Below are 19,848 nucleotides of genomic sequence, written 5' to 3'. Positions count from 1 at the left end.
GCCAGAATTGATCCTGAACCTTAAACACTCAGGTTACATCCGAGGGTGGGGATCACAGACTCTGCTTTATCAATGTTCCTGAAACTTTCTGGTATTCCCTAAATCCAGAAGACAGGAATGCTCACCTCTGTGCCCTGTAGATGTATTTGGAGTTCCCAGTGAGCCTGTAGAGCAGCAGGAACACATAAGCACTACCAGCCACCCCATGGCAAATGCCAGGGCCCTTCTTCAGGAGGCCTTTCTGCCAGGTGAGCTCTCCACAGCGGATACAAGTGTCCAGATACTGAGGCTTCTTGGAAACCAGGTAAGCTTTGGCAAACAGATAGGCAATACCTAGGAAAAGAGCAGGGAGATTGCCTTTTGTAAAAAGCACGCCAAGGGTTTTGAAGAACACCTCAGAAAATAAAGATTAATACACTAAAAAACTGCAGGCTGTGCTCTAGACATGTCAGTGTAGCCTCTAAATGCTCCATGAGGGGGGAGTATCTGCTATACTAAAAACACACAGTAAATGTAGTTATCCAGCCCCTGTGACAATACCACTTTCAATCTTTTCAAGGCATTATTGAATTTCAGGGTTTACTCCAACATTCCCTGACTTTCCTAATTTTAAAGGAGCAGTCACATTTTTGCCTTTAAACACTAAACTCTTAGCACTGTGTTCTATTGGCTCCAAATCCCCATTCACCTTACCTGCTCACATTGACAGAAACACAAGGATGGGCAAAGTAATTTCTTACACTGGCAACAAAGTTTTACTTAATGAGAAAAAGAAACTCACTTTTTTTTCCCCAATGAGGCATACACTGCTTCATTCTAGTTATACACAGTTATGCCTACTAACTTCTGCTAAAAAAATCCTACTTGGCTTATTTTTAGAGGGGATTTAAATAAATTAATCATAATCTTCACCAGAGCACTGCACAGCTCAGTTCACAGTAACCTTATGGGAATGCACATGACACATAACTAACTCAAGTGCTTAAGGAAATGTTCAGCTGACTTGTGGTGTGAATTTAACAAACACTGGAGTAGCTGAAGTGCTCTTGTAAGCTACATCTGTGCTATTACCCAAGAACAGTGATGGGATACAGGTTTTTGGGGGAAGAACAATAGCAATTAATTAATTTCCTCATCTCAAAGTGTAACTTCTTTATGTCCTTTGGGTTTTTTTTCACTTTGGTTGAATTTAACCTGAGATAATCTTCTACATGGAATCTAATGTGGCAAAGCAATGTGCTCAGCATCTGGCTGTGCATAGATCAAAGGGAAAAGAACCTGGAGCTCCATGGCACCAGTGCACCAACTCGTTCTCCCTCTCGATGGTCTCCCCCAGCTCAGGGGGCCAGTTGCTGTTCTGCTCCTGGTCCATCAGGAAATCCACACTCTGCCACACCAGCTCCTGATCTGCTGGCTGCAGGTACTCATAATAGGAGAGCAACATCTGCAGGATTGAGGAAAGCCCGTGTGCTGCCCCTGGAAAGAACAGAAACAACGGAATGAGAGGATGGTTTAGGTCCTGTCTGCACCTCATTGCAACTTTCCCTTGGTACAGATTTCCTTGTCAAGAGCATGGCTCCTTCATCTTCTTCATGTATACTGAAATAGTGCTTGGAATAAAAGATTTCTAGGTGTATAACACCATATTTTACTACTCCTGTCATTTTTAGTTCCTCTAGCTTCGCAATATATATGTATGAATTCCTTCTGCTCTCACTCTGATATGACTGAAACTCACTGTAGGAAGTTAAACTGAACCTGAACTGAATTCTGTTTCAAGGTGTTACTCTTCTTATCACACTGCTGAATTTGGGCCATATATTTGCATTTGCTGAATGCAAATTGAAACTGGGCCATAAATGGGTATTTCCAGTTACTGACTGACACTATCAGTGAGCTAACACCTAAATTTCAGTGCAAGAACTGTCTGTACCTGCCAGGGTCTGTGGAACACACAACTCAGTGACTGCTCTCTCTGCTCCCCTGCCAGGGAACTGTGAGCCAATCTCACACTTTCTGCAGCGATTCTGTGCCTCAGTGGCCTTTCCCCTCTGCTTCAGATGAGCTCTAACCCAGCTGCCCATGAGGAGGAGGAGGATGGATGGTCCCAACTGGCTCAGGAGAAATCCCACACTGTAGATTTTGTGTATTTTATTCCTGAAGTGCCTCCTAGCTCAGCATCTCCACACAGCACCACTCTCAGAGGTGCTGGTGTGTTTTACTCACCAAGATACTCTGTTCCATAGTAGGAATACATCAGTGGGACTGGTTTCCTCTTCTTCACTGCATACTGTTTTCCTGATTCTAGTATGGCCAGGCAAATTGATTTAATTTGTGCTGCAGTCAGCACCTACACAGAAACATCAAACAAACATCAAGCCTATTATAATTATTTCATTTTTAAGACATTTTTCAGGAGTCTGCTCTTTTGCCAGTGCACAGGATGCAGTACTGCCTTTAATCTTATAAATATGCTGTAATGTGCATCATTATTAGGAGTTCCTTACACAACACAGTTGATTTACATAATGTGTCTCAAAACCACAGTTTCATCCTGTCTCAGGAAGTGAATGTCAAATCTTTAGCTGCACAGATGAGGTGAAAAGAGGCCCTGTAAGAGTCTTTCCTTCCCAGAAATCCTTCAGTCTGATGGAAGCTGACAACAAGCAGCAGGCAAGCTGCAGAACAGCAGCCTGCTGACTGGGGGAAGAGGCATTAGGTGAAGACAAAGCAAAAATGAAAGAAGCAAATGTTACAGGCTTTATTGGGACACACTGACCCAGACAGATTTTTCTACAGACATGATTTATAAAAAAAGGAAGCAAGGAAGAGTTACTAAATCACTACTACATATGAGGGTTCAGAAACCTCTTTAGTAAAAGAATCAGACTTCCTTAATACAAGAAAATGCTAAGAAAAATGAAGTGCAAGACAGGCTTCTATGAAGATAGGCTAGCTATGCCTGTGGACTTTAGCATCACAAACAGGTTAATGCAGTCCCTAAAAATGACTAATGCCTTACTCCTAGAGGTGTCAGAAGTGAGATTGACAAATCACACATTTCACCAGACATGAACTTTTCCATGTTAATGATCTAAAGCATTCAGTGAGAGATCAGTTTTACAGGGTTTAATTACAACTCTAATTACAGGAAATTCACTGCAATCATCAGCAATGTCCTGTGTCACCTACACCTGGACATTACTGACCAACACCTAGGTCAAATACATAATTTAACCAAAGTACTGTTTTAGCTTTAGGGGGAAGCCCATATGGCAGCAGTACTTTGAAGAAATATATTTCAACTTGTGAAAAGAGAACTGAGAAAGCAAAAAGGAAAAATGACACAGAAAAAAAAAAAAAGAAAACTTTGTACAAATAGCCTTGACAAGATAAACAGCAATTCTAAAATGAACTAGAATATCAGAAAATAATGTCTCTGAAACGTTTCTGAACACATTTGGGTTTGCTATAATTTGTATTATCATAGGACTAAAAATTACTTCTTCAAGTTTAAAAAATACTGATAGGTTTAATATGGAGGCAACATCTGTTATAAACTACATTTTCTCACTTGGACCATAAAAGATGCTACAGATAATTAATGTTACTTAAAACTTGACTGAAAAATAATGATTGAAAGACCTTGTTTGTGTGTCTCACCTTGCTTCATGATAACAAGGGATTTTATTACAGCTGCTCCAAATGCCTCCGGTATTTGTACAACCTGGAGAACAACCTAGTTCTCATCTTGATTAGTGTTCTTTAATGTCACTGCAGTAGAATCAAACAAGCCATTAACATCTGGAGACTTCAGTCATTTCCAGTAGTTTTTAAATTAATTGTCTTAGCTTCAGAGAATTTAAAGAGATGGTTTGAATCTTAGCAAATGAGGAGAGCAAAGACAGGGTGAGAAACACTGAATTCTCTCCAGAGCTCTCATTTTACTGTCTTGAAATTTGGGACCTGCTCCTCTGAATTCCATACCTTGTAAAAGCATGAATAAGATCATCCCTTAAAAATAAATGTGAAGGATAGGTTCTTGTAATTGTAATTCTGAAAGGCATGTGGGTTAGAAAAATCTTAATCAGTTCATCTTCTGTATGAAATGATTCCTTCACTTAATATCATCAGCTAGCCTTCAATACAAACCATGTTTTGCTCAGCTTATTTTTATGTTCAGCACATTTAATTTTTAAATTGAACTAATGACTGTTTTAGAATGCTGATTGTGTATTTTAAATGGGTATAAACTTCTATCCAAATCCAGCCTTCCACAGTACTGTATAAAGAAGTATCAGATAAGAATGCACTGCTCACTGCTTTTTAATATAAAGTATGTGTAAAAAGACAAAACACTTGAGCACTATGAATACCTAAATCTACACACTAGTATAGAATAGACTAAGTATAAGTATACACTTTTGGGTGGCATAATGAAATAAGCTAATGAATGTCACCTCTTCTTCAGAATGCAAAAGCAGCCCATATGTAAAGACAGATGAAAAATGGTACTTAAAAGCAGGAATTAATGGTAGAAATCAACCCACCTGATCTACTTCCACATGACCAAAGAAAATGGGAAAGAAAATGACCTGTGTATCTTGAAAATAGCCTTATTTCTGGCCTCTTGGACTGGTCTGTGGGGTTACACCAGGCAGAAGTGTCCTAACTAACAGCTAAATAAATAAATCTTTATGTTGACTACAAATACCTCTTTTTGGTTTTGTTTTTTAGTCACTCAATTCACAGTCATTGTAGGGTTGCTTCTTCTTTCCAAAAACACTTAATTATGAAGGATTTGCATTTGCTCTTTATTCTGGGAAATGGCTGACTGGAACAGAAACTAACTTACCATCACTATTAGTGGCCTGCCAAAGGCTGAATAATCAGCAATCACATTTAAGATCTCCATTGGTTTGACATATTTTACTTCAATCAATTTTGTGTTAAAATCTCCTTAGATTTCTGTCTCCTTACAAGAAAAAAAAATAAAATCTGTGGCTTGTATGGTCCCTCACAGTATCTTTAAAAAAAACGCCAAATCTTATGAGCTTAACAATAATCATAAAATGCATTAATCATAACCACAGACAGCGCAACTGTGGTCCTACAAACTTCATTTTCATTTCAGTGTAGTCACTTCCTTCCTCCTGGGAATTACTGAAGTAATGTTTAATTAGGGACAGAAAAGAACCAGACTGATCATGCTCAGACTTTGAAGGGATAAATCATATATTGATACCATGTCCTCTAGAGCCATCAGATGCTTTGATGCAGACTAAAGCCAATATGAGAATATGCTACCTAGAAAAAAAAATCATACTTGAGATAAGATGCATATTTTGAGAAAATTCTTGAATGTCACTTAATATGAGCATAGGTAAAACAATTCTTTATCATGTCAGTACTTGAATGGAAGATTAATGACACTAAGAGATATATTGCTACTGCTTTAAAATTTCACCTAATTCCTTTTTGTATTCTTGAAGACATCACAACCTGTTCTACCACAGAATTACAGTATGGTTTGGGTTGAAGGCACCTTAAAGAAAATTTCCTTCCAAGTCCCTCACCATGGGTAGGGGCACCTTCTACTAGACCAGGCTGGGCAAAGCCCCATCCACCCTGGCTTTGAACAACTTCTCCACAAGAACCTGTTCCAGGGTCTCACCACCCTCACAGCAAGGAATTCCTTCCCAATATTTAGATGTAAGTTGCCTTCTTTCAATCTAAAGCCATTCCCCTTGTCCTGTCACTACATGCCCATGTAAAAGGCCCCTCTTAATCTTTCTGCTGTTTATCAAACACACACATCATACATGTTCCTTTTCCTGGTAAAGTAGAGATGGCCTGCCCACTTTAGTCAAAAGAGGTGATTTTGTCTCAGTTGATGTTAGAAATGTTTATTTTAGTCTTCTCACTAGAGTGAAGCTTGGAATACATGCATTCCACATTGTCCCTGCAATTTCTGTATCAATTGGTCGCTGGAGCTCTTTATTTTCTGTTTTACATCGTTGTCCAGTGATGCTGAGTGCTGCCCAATAATTGCTCCACTCACACTGGTGACAGCTTCACTCCCATTTACCTGTTAGTTTAAGGAAAGCACACAGGCAGCACTTTAATATTTTCTCTTTGTACCACTGTCTCTGTCTAGGAGCCTGACTTGCAGTAAAAAAAGCCACAGTGATTGTTCATAAAGTCTCTCCATTTTTCTCTGGTGCCACTGCAGACAATATGACTTTTCCCACTCCACAATTTTGTGAATTACTCAAGGCAGGTCTCTTTTTTTTTCAGTAAACCCCTGTTAAAAGGCAGCCAGGAAGTGCTATGTTTAAAGCAATCACAGAGCATCATTCTGCTTTTTGTTAGCAATCTCTCACCCTGAGATTGTTTAGTTGGAAGTCAATAATTTCACAACTCCTTTTAATCTACTAAAAGAGATTTTGCAATCATTGGTTATGACAGTGCTAAGCCCCACGTATGTGTTTTGAAAACTGCAGACAGAAATCTTGACCTTGAGGATTAGGCAGAAAGCAGCAGGATGAGCTGTTCTGATTAGAGTAATATTATCAGCACCTTTTCATTCCTCTGAATGCTTGTACAAACCCCTTGGCTCATTTTGAAAACCACTGCTACATCAAACTGCATACTGTATGGAGTGTATTTGATGCTGTAAGCTTTTAATTCTTTTAACAGGTCTGTATTTATTTCCTTAGAGCTCTTTCCTGTGACAGAAGGCATTACTGAAATCAAGTATCATGATCTTTTGATAGATGCATAAGCACTTTCAGGAGGTAACAGCTACAGTTAATTATTATGGAAAAAACCTTCCATGCACATAAAAACATTTTATTATGCATCTAACACATCAAGTCTCTCTCTATTACACTTCTAACAAGCCACTTACATGAATTTGATTGTACACTATTTCTGATGCTGTACAAAGTGTCAAAATAAGCTGTAGAAAATGGGTCAGTCTGCAAATAACATCATAAGAGCTTTGCCATGGCTCTCCTATGCTGGGAGCCCAGCAGAGGGAGCTTGTGAATTAGTTATAATAACTCAAAATGCTGCAAAAAATGATATACGTATTTGTGTTCAGCAAGACAGCAGACACTGGCTATTTCATGATATTTACTGCAGCACATGGCATTTCAGTTCATTCCTTAAGCTTTGATCTTTTCCTGCCAAAGACAGGGACTGGTATTGTTCAGGAACCTTTCCATGCAATGTTACAGCCAGGTTTTTCTCTTTCAGATGATGATAACACCTGAAGCCATGGAAGAGCAGCAGGTACAGTAACAGGGTCTGTCTGCCTCCCCTTAGTGTTATTCCAGTTTGATTGATCTTCCTTTCCTTTGGCACAACTCTAAGTACACAGACACAGAAGCTCATGTGTCTGCTTCCCTCATGAGCACTGTCAAGTACATCCTTCTTTTAAAGATAAAAAATATATGGTTCTAAATCTCCTGAAACTTTGGTCAATAAATTGGATCAGTTTCAGAAGTACAGTTCCTAATGCAGTCTGTTTGATGCAGTAACAGCACCATGTGTTATTTTGAGAGTGTACTTCCCCAGATTTCTCACAGTAACACAACTGACAGTGACAGTGTGGTCAGACTCAGAACAGTTGTGGGAATCCACAAAATCAGAGGGTTTTGGGAAAGCTGCAAAAGGCACGCCTCAGATACAGCAAACTGTGATTAGAGCCAAGCAGTAGCCATGGGACAGGTCAGCAGAAAAAGTAATTTAAAAAGCAGAAAAGGACAAATAGAACAATGGTCTTTCTATAAACGCTTGTCTAGAATAACTCCTTAAGCTACAGAAAAGTTTATCTAGCGAGATATTAGGAAGTTTTAAACTTAATGGAACTCTGTGCGTTGTGTTTTAAGGCTTACAAGCAGGTATTGTATTTGAAATAAGCAAGCATTGTTTTAACCAAAGGTATGTGTGCTTATGGTGGTTGGACGGAACTACTGTCAATGTGCTTTTACTTTGTGTCATTAGTCAAAAAACTTTTAAAGTAAGTTGTAACATTAAGTTCTTTGTCTGCGGCCTGGGATGTGAGCTGCTGGCATTTTCCCATTGTCATAACCGTGTAATGAGACTGATGCTGGAAAACAAAACAGCTCAAGGCACGTTCCACAGCAGTCCTGTCCCGTTGGTGATTTTCACAGAGACCCCAGCGGGTGATAAACAACTACTGCAATGATTCTGCCAGTTCACTGGGAAATGGTACTTCACTGCAATCCTGAGTGAGTCAGACTTCTCCATAGATCCCACTGGCACTGCTTGTTTTTAGCATGTGAATCTGGGGGGATTTGAGGCTTGCTCTTTACCTCAGCAGCATGGACGAGAAAAGCCAGTCCTGTCCTGTTTTGTGGGTCACTGATCATGACTCCAGTCAGAAACTGAAGGCTGCTTTTAATCCTGATGAATCAGATTACTGGCAAATAAGACAATACAGAAGTTTTGCTACATTAACAAAGTACAAAACTTCCACAGGTCCCACCTGCCAGGACTGTGTAGCACTGAACCCATCAAATTCTGCTGTTAGACCTGTCCTTCAGAAGGGGAAAATGAAGTGCTGCAGAAAAGGATGGAGCACGACTGTCACTGTAGATAGGTGGCTGGCTCAGAGCAGCTGGTGCTGCTACACACTTGGTCAAATGCAATGAGCATCTCAATCCCTTATGTCTCCACTTAAAAAATGAGAGTTTCAAAGAAAAACAATTGTTTCAAAGAAAAACAACTTGTATGGCATTCACATTCTCTGACCATGATTTCTTCGCCCGGGGTTTTTCTCCTGGCAAGCTTAAAGGCAGAGAGAGATCTCAGAGAAAAGAAAAGCAATTCTTGTCTCCTTTGCTTCTCCTGTGTTGTGCCCATGTGGAATGTGTTTGGAGATTGCTTACCCAAGGTGATTTCTTGATTGGACTCTGCTGTGAGTTGTTTTCACTCTCTGGCCAATCAGGGCCAAGCTAATTGGGTCTCTGGAGAGAGTCATGAGTTTTCATTATTATCTTTTTAGCATTCAATAAGTATCTTTTCTGTATTCTTTAGTATAGTAAAGTATTCTTTAATATAATATAGTATCATAAAGTAATAAATTAGCCTGCTGAGAACATGGAGTCAGATGCATCATTCTTCCCTGCCATAAGGCTCACCATGAATTTACAATACCTTTGTGGTGGGTGACAACATTTGGGGTCTTTGTGTGCACTGTCCACACACACTTCTCTCCCTTGTGATTGGCACTGATGGGCATTTTGATTTGTCCTGAAGTTAGAACACCAGGCAGGAATTAGAGGACTGCCCAGCTGGCCCAACCTCCAGCAGCATTTCACCCCCTTCTGCAGGCTGCTGTGTACAACAGCCAGTGCAATAACCACAATTTCCCCCATGCTGGAATGCACTCAGCTCCCTGGCAGGAGGGTGCAGCCAGGTGGGCATTGGCCTCTTCTCCCACATAACCAGGGACAGGACAAGAGGACAGAGCCTGAAGCTGTGCCAGCGGAGGTTTAACTTGGACATTAGGAAGAATTTCTTCACAGAAAGGGTGATTAGACATTGGAACAGACTACCCAGGGAGTCACTGTCCCTGGAGGTGTTAAAGGAAAGACTGGATGCAGTGCCATGGTCTGACACATTGGGGTTCAGTCACAGGCTGGATCTGATGATCCCAGAGATCTTTTCCAACCTGATTGTTTCTGGGATTCTGTGATTATGCAAGCAATCACACAGTTCCTCCTGCATTCTTTTCTTAGGACATTTCTCCCTAGGTGTTCTCATCTTAGGACAAATCACAACACCCAGCAGACACAAGGGGAAGGGAGAGGGTGTGTGTGGAGGGGGAAGAAGCACAAGAAGACCTGAATATCTTGTTGCTGCTGCACTTTTCTTCAAACTCCCACTACCCTGGGTCAATGAAGAGAGAGGGAAACGTGAGTTTTTCTTAGTCACACTCAGGCTCCCAACACCTCCTACTCTGCTGCACCAGGGTGTGGCTGGATACACCTATCCAGTTGTAAAACAGTGGCTCTCCTAAGTCTTGGGAAGGAACAAAACAGTTCTCCACCACTATCATTACTTGAAGAACGTAGGGAAGCACCAGCCCACTGCTCTCTGCTGCTGGAGAAATGAAGCAGGGAGAATGCCAAGGACAGACCCCAGATCAGAGCAGTTCAGATCATCACCATGACTGAGGAGGTGTCAGTCTGCCCCCTGAGCTGAGGTCCTGCTCAGCAGCAAAGCCAGCAGGGCAGTTCCAAAGCCAGCAGGGCATTCCTCAGGAGGACAATTCCAATCCCAGGAGAAGGGAGGGATCCCGGGATGCACTCCTGTGCTGAGGCTTTTGAGCAGCAGCTGTCTGCACCCCAGCTGCATTCCTCTGCTGCCTAGTCGAGGGTTAGAGTCACCACAGAGCACAGAGAGCCAACAATTTAATTTCAAGCATCTCTCCCTAGAATTGCACCCAAATTCAAGAGCATGAATTGAAAAGCGTGTTTAAAAACATTAAAAAGATTTGCAAATTAAGTGACAAACAAACCCAGCACTGCTTGGAGAGGCTTTTTCTTACATTACAGAATTCTACCCCAACCTTTTTCAACAGACATGTAAAATCCTTTTTTTTTTCCTTTTTCACTGTTATTACTGACTAGCCACATAATGCATGGCTGAGCAATTATGGGGCCACAGACCCTGGGAACTGGCAAAAATGGATGGATCAGAGATCACCCTTCTGCAATCCAGATCCTTGTCTGGAGCTCCTGTGTATCAGCCACTCCCTCACCAGACACAGGAGCAGTTTATGAGAGATGCAAACAAGCAGAGGATTACTGCTGCAGGGATACTGCTTTCCTTTCCATTCTCCCCTCACAGGCAGGAAGATTATTCACGCATAAACTTCATCAGTGGGAAATCCTTTGACTCTGTTGAGTCTCAGTCAGGAGGTAAATCAGTGCAGGAGCTCTGTAACTGGCTCATGCCAAAACCACAGCAGAGCTGTCAATTCCTGATGGGAGATTTATCCTTTGCACTGCAGACAGGTGTCCCTGGCAGTGCTGTGTGATGATGACAAACACTTCCAAGCTGGGCACTTGCTCTCCTGCAGGGGTAACAGTGCTGTAGCTGCGCTGCCCCAGCATCCCATCCCATTTATAACACTGCCAAGCAAGGAACATCTGCTCTGCCTGTGAATACTGGAGCAGCTTACTGCCCCTTAACAGCAGCTCTGCTGGTTCTCTGGAAGTGATTCCATGCCTTCATCTGCTCCACAGACATTTCCTGTGGTAGCAAAGCTGTCCTGGTGCTTGGGCTGGAACATGAATGCAATCTACACAGGGTATAAGAAGTACTATCCACGCTTCCAGCTCCAGAGCAGCAGGAAACAGGATTAATGAAACTGTCCTTGCAAGAGACAAAATCTTTGTAACCAGCAATGAGACACCCTCCCCAAACACTGCATTAACCCCTGGCTTTAGCCTGAATTTAAAAATGATGCAAGTCCAGTTCATTCAGGCACCATCATTCACTACTAGGAACTCAGGCAGGCTGCTTCTTGGGAAAAGGAATTTATTATTGCTTAAACACATTTGCAGCTCAGCACAAGATGGGCAGAACTCGATTTCAAGTTAGTCAGTAAAGGCTAACATTAGTCAAAAGGAAACTGACTCAGGCTGAGCGTTCTACAAATGAAAATGACAACTGTATCTAGAAACCAAAGAAAGCTGTTGAGCCATATCCGAAGATGACTTGAAAGTCTCCAGAAAGAACTGAACACTTCTGTTTCTTCATTCTTTTACTTCATCAGTTGAAGATATGAGATCCAAAAAAAACCCCAAATTAAACTAAGAGATTATACTTAAAAGCAAAATGTAATACAACAAATTAAAAGTAGAGGATGAGGACAGAGAAAGATTGATTGCTAATTCCTTGAGAATATCTCTAAGGAAGCTCATCATTCAATTCATCTTAAGTAACACCATATCTTAATCACTGCCAGTAATGGAAAAGAGCCTTCTCAGCCTCATGCAGCACTTTATTTTTTCAATTTGTCAAAGTCACTTCAACTATTAGATCATTCTTATGGCTTTTAATATCAAAGTCCTCATTGACCTGAATGGGTCCTGACTGTGGAGACTGTTACACCTGGCAAGTATCATGTAAGAAATGCTGAAAATTTTACAAGTTTGTTAGGGTTTCTTTGTCTTGCTAGTAACACCATAGGGATGGCTTGTGGTTTGTTGGGACTGATAATTCTGTCCAAGTTGGCACTTAAAGACTTAGATTAGAGGAATATGAAGTACTTGACAGAGTAAAATGCTGACCTCACTTGCAGAAGCTGAGTAGAGACAATTAACAGATCCAGCTGAGCAAATGTCCAACTCTTCAAGCACTGATCCTACTCTCATTGCAGTCAGTTTGAGGGAACTGACTAGCACATGCACTGCCATTCATTGCTCTAAACCAATGTGGAGTGCATGGTTAGTGGCAATAAAAAATATGTGGGCTTTAAAAATCACTTTTTCCCAAGGCTGTGCACACTTCATGCCTATTGAAAAAAGCTGCTTTTATAAGCAGTAGTTCTCCCTCAGACTCTCAAAGAACTGTCAACAAATATTCTCATGAAGACTGTCTCCTGTGATGAGCCAGGCAACATGTCTTCTGTATCTGAATGAGACTAAAAATTGCAGTTGAGGTATGAGGCACCACTCCCCCAAAGCCAGAATTCCAAATAATGTATTTTCTGTGGAGGCAGAGCTCGGGCTCTACTCATGCTATAGATCTTCTTTGCTACCACAAATACATTGTTTGAAGAATTAAAATAAAATTAATAAAATTAACGAGTTTGAAAAAATAAAATAAAGTTTTGCAGTTTATATACACACCAGCAGATTGTACTGGATCAAATTATCTCTCATCTTGCTTGATAGTCAGTTTAACAGGAATCACTTGCCTTTAAAACTAATATCCTAGGTCATCATTCACAGATGCAGCTGAGACAGTCAGACATTTACAGTTTTAGTGGAGAAGGTTTTTTCTGTCAGGACTACAGGATTTAGCCTGGACTACACTTGTCAAAAACATTTTACCACTTATCAACAAATCAAATAATACAAGGTAAGCAGTTGTACATGCACTTAATTTGACATATAAAGTGTGTTGCTGGGTGTCACAGGTTCATTCTTTCTTCTTTTCTTCTTTTTTTGGCTTCCTTGGAGTTTTGTTCAGCATTGTTGACATAGTTGCAACTCACAAAATATACCAGGGACATTTTAAACTCAGAAAACAGAGACTTCATCCTATACATTTTTAGGCAGCCTTATATTTTTTTCCCTCTTTATGTTAAAATTACTGCATTCCTCATCTGTCACTATCATCCAGTTCTTTCATCTTCCTCATGCAAGAATTCCCAGTTTACTTCCAGTGCCTGCAGGCTTCTTTTGGTAATGTTCAGACCTCCTCCTCCTGAACAAGTGAACGTGCGTCATCCACAGGCTTTCCAAACCAAATAAGAAAACAGAAACATCTCCTCAAAGCCTCGTGGCAGAAGTGCTGGAACCAAAAAAAACCTGATGGAGGAGGAGAGGCTGCAGAAAGCATTTGGAAAACTGTCCATAAAAGACTGTACAGCTTGTTACTGTTAAAATTTGCAGAAATTAACAACTACTCATTCCTTCGTTTGTTTCAAATTAAGGCTCAGAAAGAGAACACAGCATCAGAGGCTCCTAACTACAATACCTTCAATGCACTGGGGTTATTTTTCCACGTTTAAAATGAATAAAAGCTTGGGCTTCCAAGCTGACAGGCTGCCTAGGGATGCACAGAATGCTCCCTGATTAATCCAGGTACAGCTGTAACAGCTCAGCTCCTCAGAGTCCCTGACCTGCTCGAATGTCGGGGTCTCTGCTGGTCAGAGTGACCCCGAGAAATGTTAAAAGTCTCTTTTCCCAACCTGGTGCTTGAAGAAGGAGTCATAGCTCTTCATTTCTCGGTCTCAAGGTTGTTCATTGTTTCTTATCTATAAAATTCTTTCTCCTGCCCTCCTGAAGTCCAATCCAGCAGGACAGTCCCAGGCACTCTGCCTGCCCCCAGGGTGGTGTTATGTCTTTATACTAAAAACTACGTGCACAATGTTTACAATTACTTTCTATTACCTATTCACCTATGTTAGACAGTGAGCTTCTACTTTAAACCAATCTGTAAGTGCCAACATCACAGCAGAAGATGGAGGCCAAGAAGAAGAAGAAGGAGAAAGGCAGGACACACCCAGATCCCTCCATCTTGTCCCCTGAACCCCCATACCAAAAAGGGGTATAGGGATTCAGGAGCCAAAATCTACTTTTTCACCTCGTGATAACGTCACTATTATTCTACCTAAACTGTTGTGGCTTGCTGATCTTCATCTAAGGTTGGTAATTTGCTCCATGGGTCATAATCAAACCCACAGATGTTCTGGGCTCCGTGCCAGGGTCTCTGAGCCCCCTGGCAGGGTCCTGGCCATCCTGGACAGCCAGAGGGATGTCCTGGGTTCCCACACTTGAAATGTGACACTCAGGGAGGAGAAGGACCTGAACTGTGACAATTCTCTCAGAGCTGCTATCTCTGCTCCGTGTATTGCAGCACTGCAGAAAGCAAACAGAAAGTGTTAGGATGAATGAGAGTAACACTGAAATGATTATTTAACAGCTACTTTAGCACTGATTGCTTTGTTCTTTCTTAGGGTAATTCTCTGGGTCTGTTCTCCCATTATCGAAATAAACAAAACAAACAAAGCAGGAAGTCAAGCAGAAACAAGGACTTTAGAGGTAATTAAGAAATTCTTCTAAGTGAAGCTAACATCTGTTTTCTGGACAGGAGATAATGTGATAAAGAACACAAAAAATTACTTTATCTTGCAATGTGCGAACAAAATTATGGTTTATGAAAAGCTGCAAATTTAGAGGCAAAATATCTCTCCGCTCCCCCAAGACTCAGTAAAATAGGGAAATTACTTCTGCAAAATTTATCTGAGTCCACTCACATTGTGCAATTTTAACAAACCAACTGAACTCTTCCGTAATTGAGAACTTTTAGAAAGACCTTTGGCTTGGCTGCTGGAAGTGCTCCACTGCTCCAACTGAATTAAATTTGAATTCTTCAGATCCTGTGCTGTGTAAATAAATAACTTATCACCTTTCAACCCATCCAATATTACAATGTAAGAACATTTATTCCTGACTGCAAGAGACTGGGATGTTAATGGTTAATGACTCAAACAATTTCCCGTTTGTGCTTTGCACCCCCTGAGGGCAGGCAGTGAGTTTTGGGTGTGTGGTGGTGAAGCCTCTGGTCCCCATGAGAACAAGGGTGTGAGCACCCAGCACTGAGGGCTACAAGCCAGGCACTGAGCCAGGCAGGACCCTGCAAGGTGGGATGGTGCCTTTTACCATGCCAGTTGTCCTCCCTCAGTTGTGAAACTCCCCCTGCTACCCCAGGGAAAGCTGAGGATGTTCATCCCCTCTGGTGGGGCCTAACTAGCTCAAATGGATTGACTGAGAGGCAAGAAGGGCTCTTAAACCATCAAAGACCCCCCAGAGCACATCCAGGCTTATTTCTGAGGCTTTCCCCCAAAGGACTGAAAGTTCCCTCACCGGGGAAGTTACCTGGGTATTCTCACCAAGCCTAAGCATACATTAACCCATTGAACTTTGTGTTTTGGGGGCTCCCCCCACCCCCAATGCATCAAGACTGTGACCATCACTTTGACCAATGGACATCAAAACTGCATCCAATCTCACTACAGGATTCATTGGTGGGATACCTTTCTACTCTTATGCTTTTTTTTCTTTTCCCTTGTACATTTACTTGAGTGTTATTTTTATGCTTTTATATTGCTATATTACTAAAGATAGTAGTAAACAAAATTATTATTTTTGGCCACGTACCTGCTCTCCTTTGCAAACAAACTATGCCAAAAGAAACCCTATGGATATATATTCACAGACATCAGTTATTCAGTGTTGTTTCATTCTGATCTGCCCCAAGGGATCTATTAACAACTTGGGCTACTCTTGCCTCCAGGGATGGGTCACAACACCGCCAGATGTTGCAAGGCCAAGTCACAGAATCAACTCCCAGAAGTCAGCCAATGAATTCTGGAAGAAAAATGAACCCTTGTGTTTCAGAGCATAAAGCCAGTCCTCAATGAGAGCAGGTTAGGCACGTTACAGACAACACATTTCAGAACCACTTTCCACAGACATTTGTGTGGCTGAGTCATCCAGCACTGGTACAAGACATTAAAGCAGATGGAGCACTAGAAACAAATCCTGAAGGAGAAAGATTTGTTTATACACTGTAGTGCTCCTCACTGCAATCAAGTGGAAGCATCCAACTGTCCATGCTGTGCTGTGTGTGAAACAGTTTGAAAACTGTAATTTAAACCTGTTGTGCAGTTCCTGTGCCTCTGCCATGCTGCAAGCAACAGTTTCATCCCTTGCTGCCACTCCAGGTGACAAAGACAGTGCTTGGGGCACTTCCCTCCAGGCTGCGCTCTGAGGAATGCTGGAGTAGTAAATGGGAGTAATTTCAATCAGAGGTGCAGTTAGATGCTCCAGCCATCAGCACACTCTGCTGAGAGGCATCAGCTTAAATCACTGCCCTCTGTCAGAAAAAGAAGGGAGGGGAATTTGAATTGCCAGCTCTGGGATGAAATCTCAAGGTTATTACATATAAAAAGGAAGACCCCCACTTGCACTGTAATTTGCTCAGAGCCCATTTGGTCTTAACATCTGTAAGGGTGACAAGAGGAGAACACATTCTGCCCTTGCTACTGGGAAAAGATGTGATGCCAAATTTGCTTTTACTCTGCAGCAGGTCAGACCCTTGGGGCTCTGTGGGAAGAGCCATTCCAGCACACTGGGCTAAGTGGGATGTGCTCCCCAGCTGCAGCTTTACAGCCTCCTCTGGAGGATGCAGAGATGAGTTATGGCAGGTGAGATGGAGTGCAAACTCCCACTACATGTGGGAAAACTGGAAGGAGTTGCATAAACACCATGGAGAAGAGGCAGCACTATAAATCCGTGCCAGAGCCCCACAGATGGGGAGTGATGGAGCTGCTGGCCAGTGAATTTTGGCATGGCTTATGTGACCCCAGCACAGCACTCTGAGGATTTGCATGCCTATCAAAAGATGCCCAGAAGATTTCCAGGGCATAAATCAGGTGCCTTGGACATTTAAGCAAATCCAACCTTATTCACCAGCCCAGGAAAGATTTTACTACAAAACTTTTGATGCTTTGGCATCCCAGGTGAGTTTTAGGAAATGGAATGACCTGAGGATTCACAGAGAGTGAACACAAGATATGTTGGATGGTACAGCTGTGTAAGGAGTCCAAAATGGCACTGACCTTGTGGATGGCATGTTGAGATAATGAGAAATGTTATGGCTTGTCATTGATATTAGCTGTTCACTCCCACGAAGAATAAATGCAAAGGAATGCAAAGATAATTTACATTAAAGGGAAGTGCTGAACTCTGATGTACTCAGGCCTTGTCATGTCCACCTCACCTGAATCTCACTTTCTTCCTAGCACACAGGGTAAGTGTTACAGATATTTCTTTGCAGATACATGTGTTTACACTAAAAAATAAAAATAAACTTTGTTTTAGCTCATTTTAAATCTCTTGAGCTGTTCTCATACTTTCCCTCTGCCTGTGCATAATGTCTGGCACTTGCTTCAGTTTAAATGCCAAAGCAATTCTTATCCAGATATCTGCCTCTTCTGGATCATTAATGAATGTAATAAATTAGGCTGGTTGCTACATCAGCCCCTTATTAGTACTTATGATTAGCTCTGCTTGTGGTTCTTCCAGCCAAATCTAAATCCACAATGTCCCATCCAAGCCAGCATCAATTAAGTTTTCAAAGAAGATTATCTTTGACACAGCATCAAAAGAGCTATTCAAATGTAAACAAGGTATTGGCTACTTTCATCAGCCACTAATTTTATGATTCTGTTGTTTACAAGAAGTGATCCTGCTTGTCTCAAAAGACTTCTTTATTCCATGTCATGCTGCTTTATATGCACAGTTCTGCTATGCAGATGTATGGAAGTATGTCTAAATATTTGCTGCTGAAGAACAATGTGAACCTGAATGAAATTAGTTAAATGGGGTAAATGACACAACAGCATCACTCAGAGGCTAACTATGGCATAAATTAGTCACTTGAAAGTAGCACCAGCCCTGCCTTCAAGCAGGGGGAATGGGAATTCTAGAGAACTCCATGCTGGCATCATGCCACTTTTACTCTGTGTGATGATCTGCGATTTGTGCCATGCCAATGAGCCACTGAATAGAAATATCAACTTAAGCTACAGGAGGAATGCTGACAACATAATGCAGGGAAACCAGATGAAGGTGATCGAGTCCTCTGAGTCATCTGAATTTTACTCTATCCTTAGACTGTGGTGGCAGCCTGATGTAGTAAAAATCCTGATGTCCTGTGTGTGGCTCCCAGATACTCCAGGGCACATGGACAAGAAGGCTCTGAAGCCAAGGACAGTAACAAAAGAGTTTCCAGGGGCATGCAGTGCCATTAGTGCTGCCTGGAAATATGCCCACAACTCCAAACACAATCCAAGCCATATTTCAAATACAGACAGTCACTTATAATTCAGCACTGCCACATTTCAAGGGCAGAGTAAGAGTCATGGGATTTATTTGAGGAAGTGTGGAATTCTGTGCTCTCTAAAACGTAGCCTGCCTGGTAAGTAATGGGATTACTATCTCTACTTTCCTTGTGGTTGCAAGATTGCCATTTGGTACTATAATAGAATTAGGAATATTTTATCTATGTTCCCTTTATGCTACTTTCTCTCAGTTCTCAGTAAACCAAGCAGATTTTGGGAAAAAGAGCCTACTGTGTCAGAAGGCACAGTTTAGATTACTCTTAGAGTTCAAACCTCACACAGCAAGGAGGAAGAATAAGAGCCATGAGAAAATCACACCACTGCCAACAGTAATAAAGAAATATTCACAGCTCTTGGCCATTAGCTTGCATGTAATTAACTAACAGGAAATACAATTCCTCATGTTAGAGATGACACAGGGTGCCCTGGGAGCAATGCCATCTTCTCTTTTGCTGGATTTGTCATTTTACATGATTGTTCTGTGCAGCCCCACAGGAGGAACTGAGCAAAGTGAGACAGGAGGGCCCCACACAGCAATTTCTGGACCTATAGACCACAAAGTGTGTTTTCCAAGGCAAGCCTGTTAAGTCAAAATACATGTATTTAAAGCTCTTTACCAGATGCCTTTCATAGCCTATTTTGTGTGCTTGATATTCTGATGCCCTTGGAATAAAACACCTTCACTTCAAGGGCCTGGAAGGACACTGAAGTCCTCTGATGTCTGTCATGCAGAATCTGAAAGAGATTCCACAAAAATAAAAACAGGAAAAGAATGTCCCTCATAGTCCCCCGTGCTTGAGGGGCGTCCTGGCCATCTGCAGACACTGGAAAGAATGTTTTATTTGTTTTATCATCCCCTGGCCTGTAATTGCAGAAAAAGGTTTTGTCTTTTTCCCCTGCTGCATCCGTGGCTGCTCACACATCACCTGGGACAGGGAATTCTCCTCCTCCACTGGCAAACAGCACCTGAGGTGTTTGATAACTCAGTCAGGAGATAATGTTCCTGCAATGCAGGGGCACAGGCGCTTTTAGGGTATTTTTTGTCTTCTTTCACTGGTGGGACATGGTCTACCTCCTACAATGATGCAGGCATTTTCACTGACACTCAGAGCAGCAGGGTGTGAGGCCCTCGAGAAGCTTTCGAGCTGCAGCATTCAGAGATGCTAAAC

General features: G+C 41.8%; 1 protein-coding gene across 1 annotated transcript in view; it reads right to left on the bottom strand.

The window, feature by feature from the left end:
- The window catches only part of LANCL3 (LanC like family member 3), a 40,066-nt gene that overhangs the window by 7,262 nt on the left and 12,956 nt on the right, over nucleotides 1-19,848 (bottom strand). The window contains exons 2-4 of the mRNA XM_058018974.1: nucleotides 2,227-2,350; nucleotides 1,279-1,476; nucleotides 126-333 (exon numbers count right to left, since the gene is read on the bottom strand). Coding sequence (XP_057874957.1) covers nucleotides 126-333; nucleotides 1,279-1,476; nucleotides 2,227-2,350 — 530 coding nt within the window. The remainder of the gene's footprint in view (nucleotides 1-125; nucleotides 334-1,278; nucleotides 1,477-2,226; nucleotides 2,351-19,848) is intronic.

This window comes from Melospiza georgiana, chromosome 2 (assembly GCF_028018845.1).
Source record: "Melospiza georgiana isolate bMelGeo1 chromosome 2, bMelGeo1.pri, whole genome shotgun sequence".
In the NCBI taxonomy this organism is placed as follows: Eukaryota; Metazoa; Chordata; class Aves; order Passeriformes; family Passerellidae; genus Melospiza; species Melospiza georgiana.
Note: the sequence above shows the minus strand (reverse complement) of the source record. Positions and strands in the feature narration are given on the sequence as shown.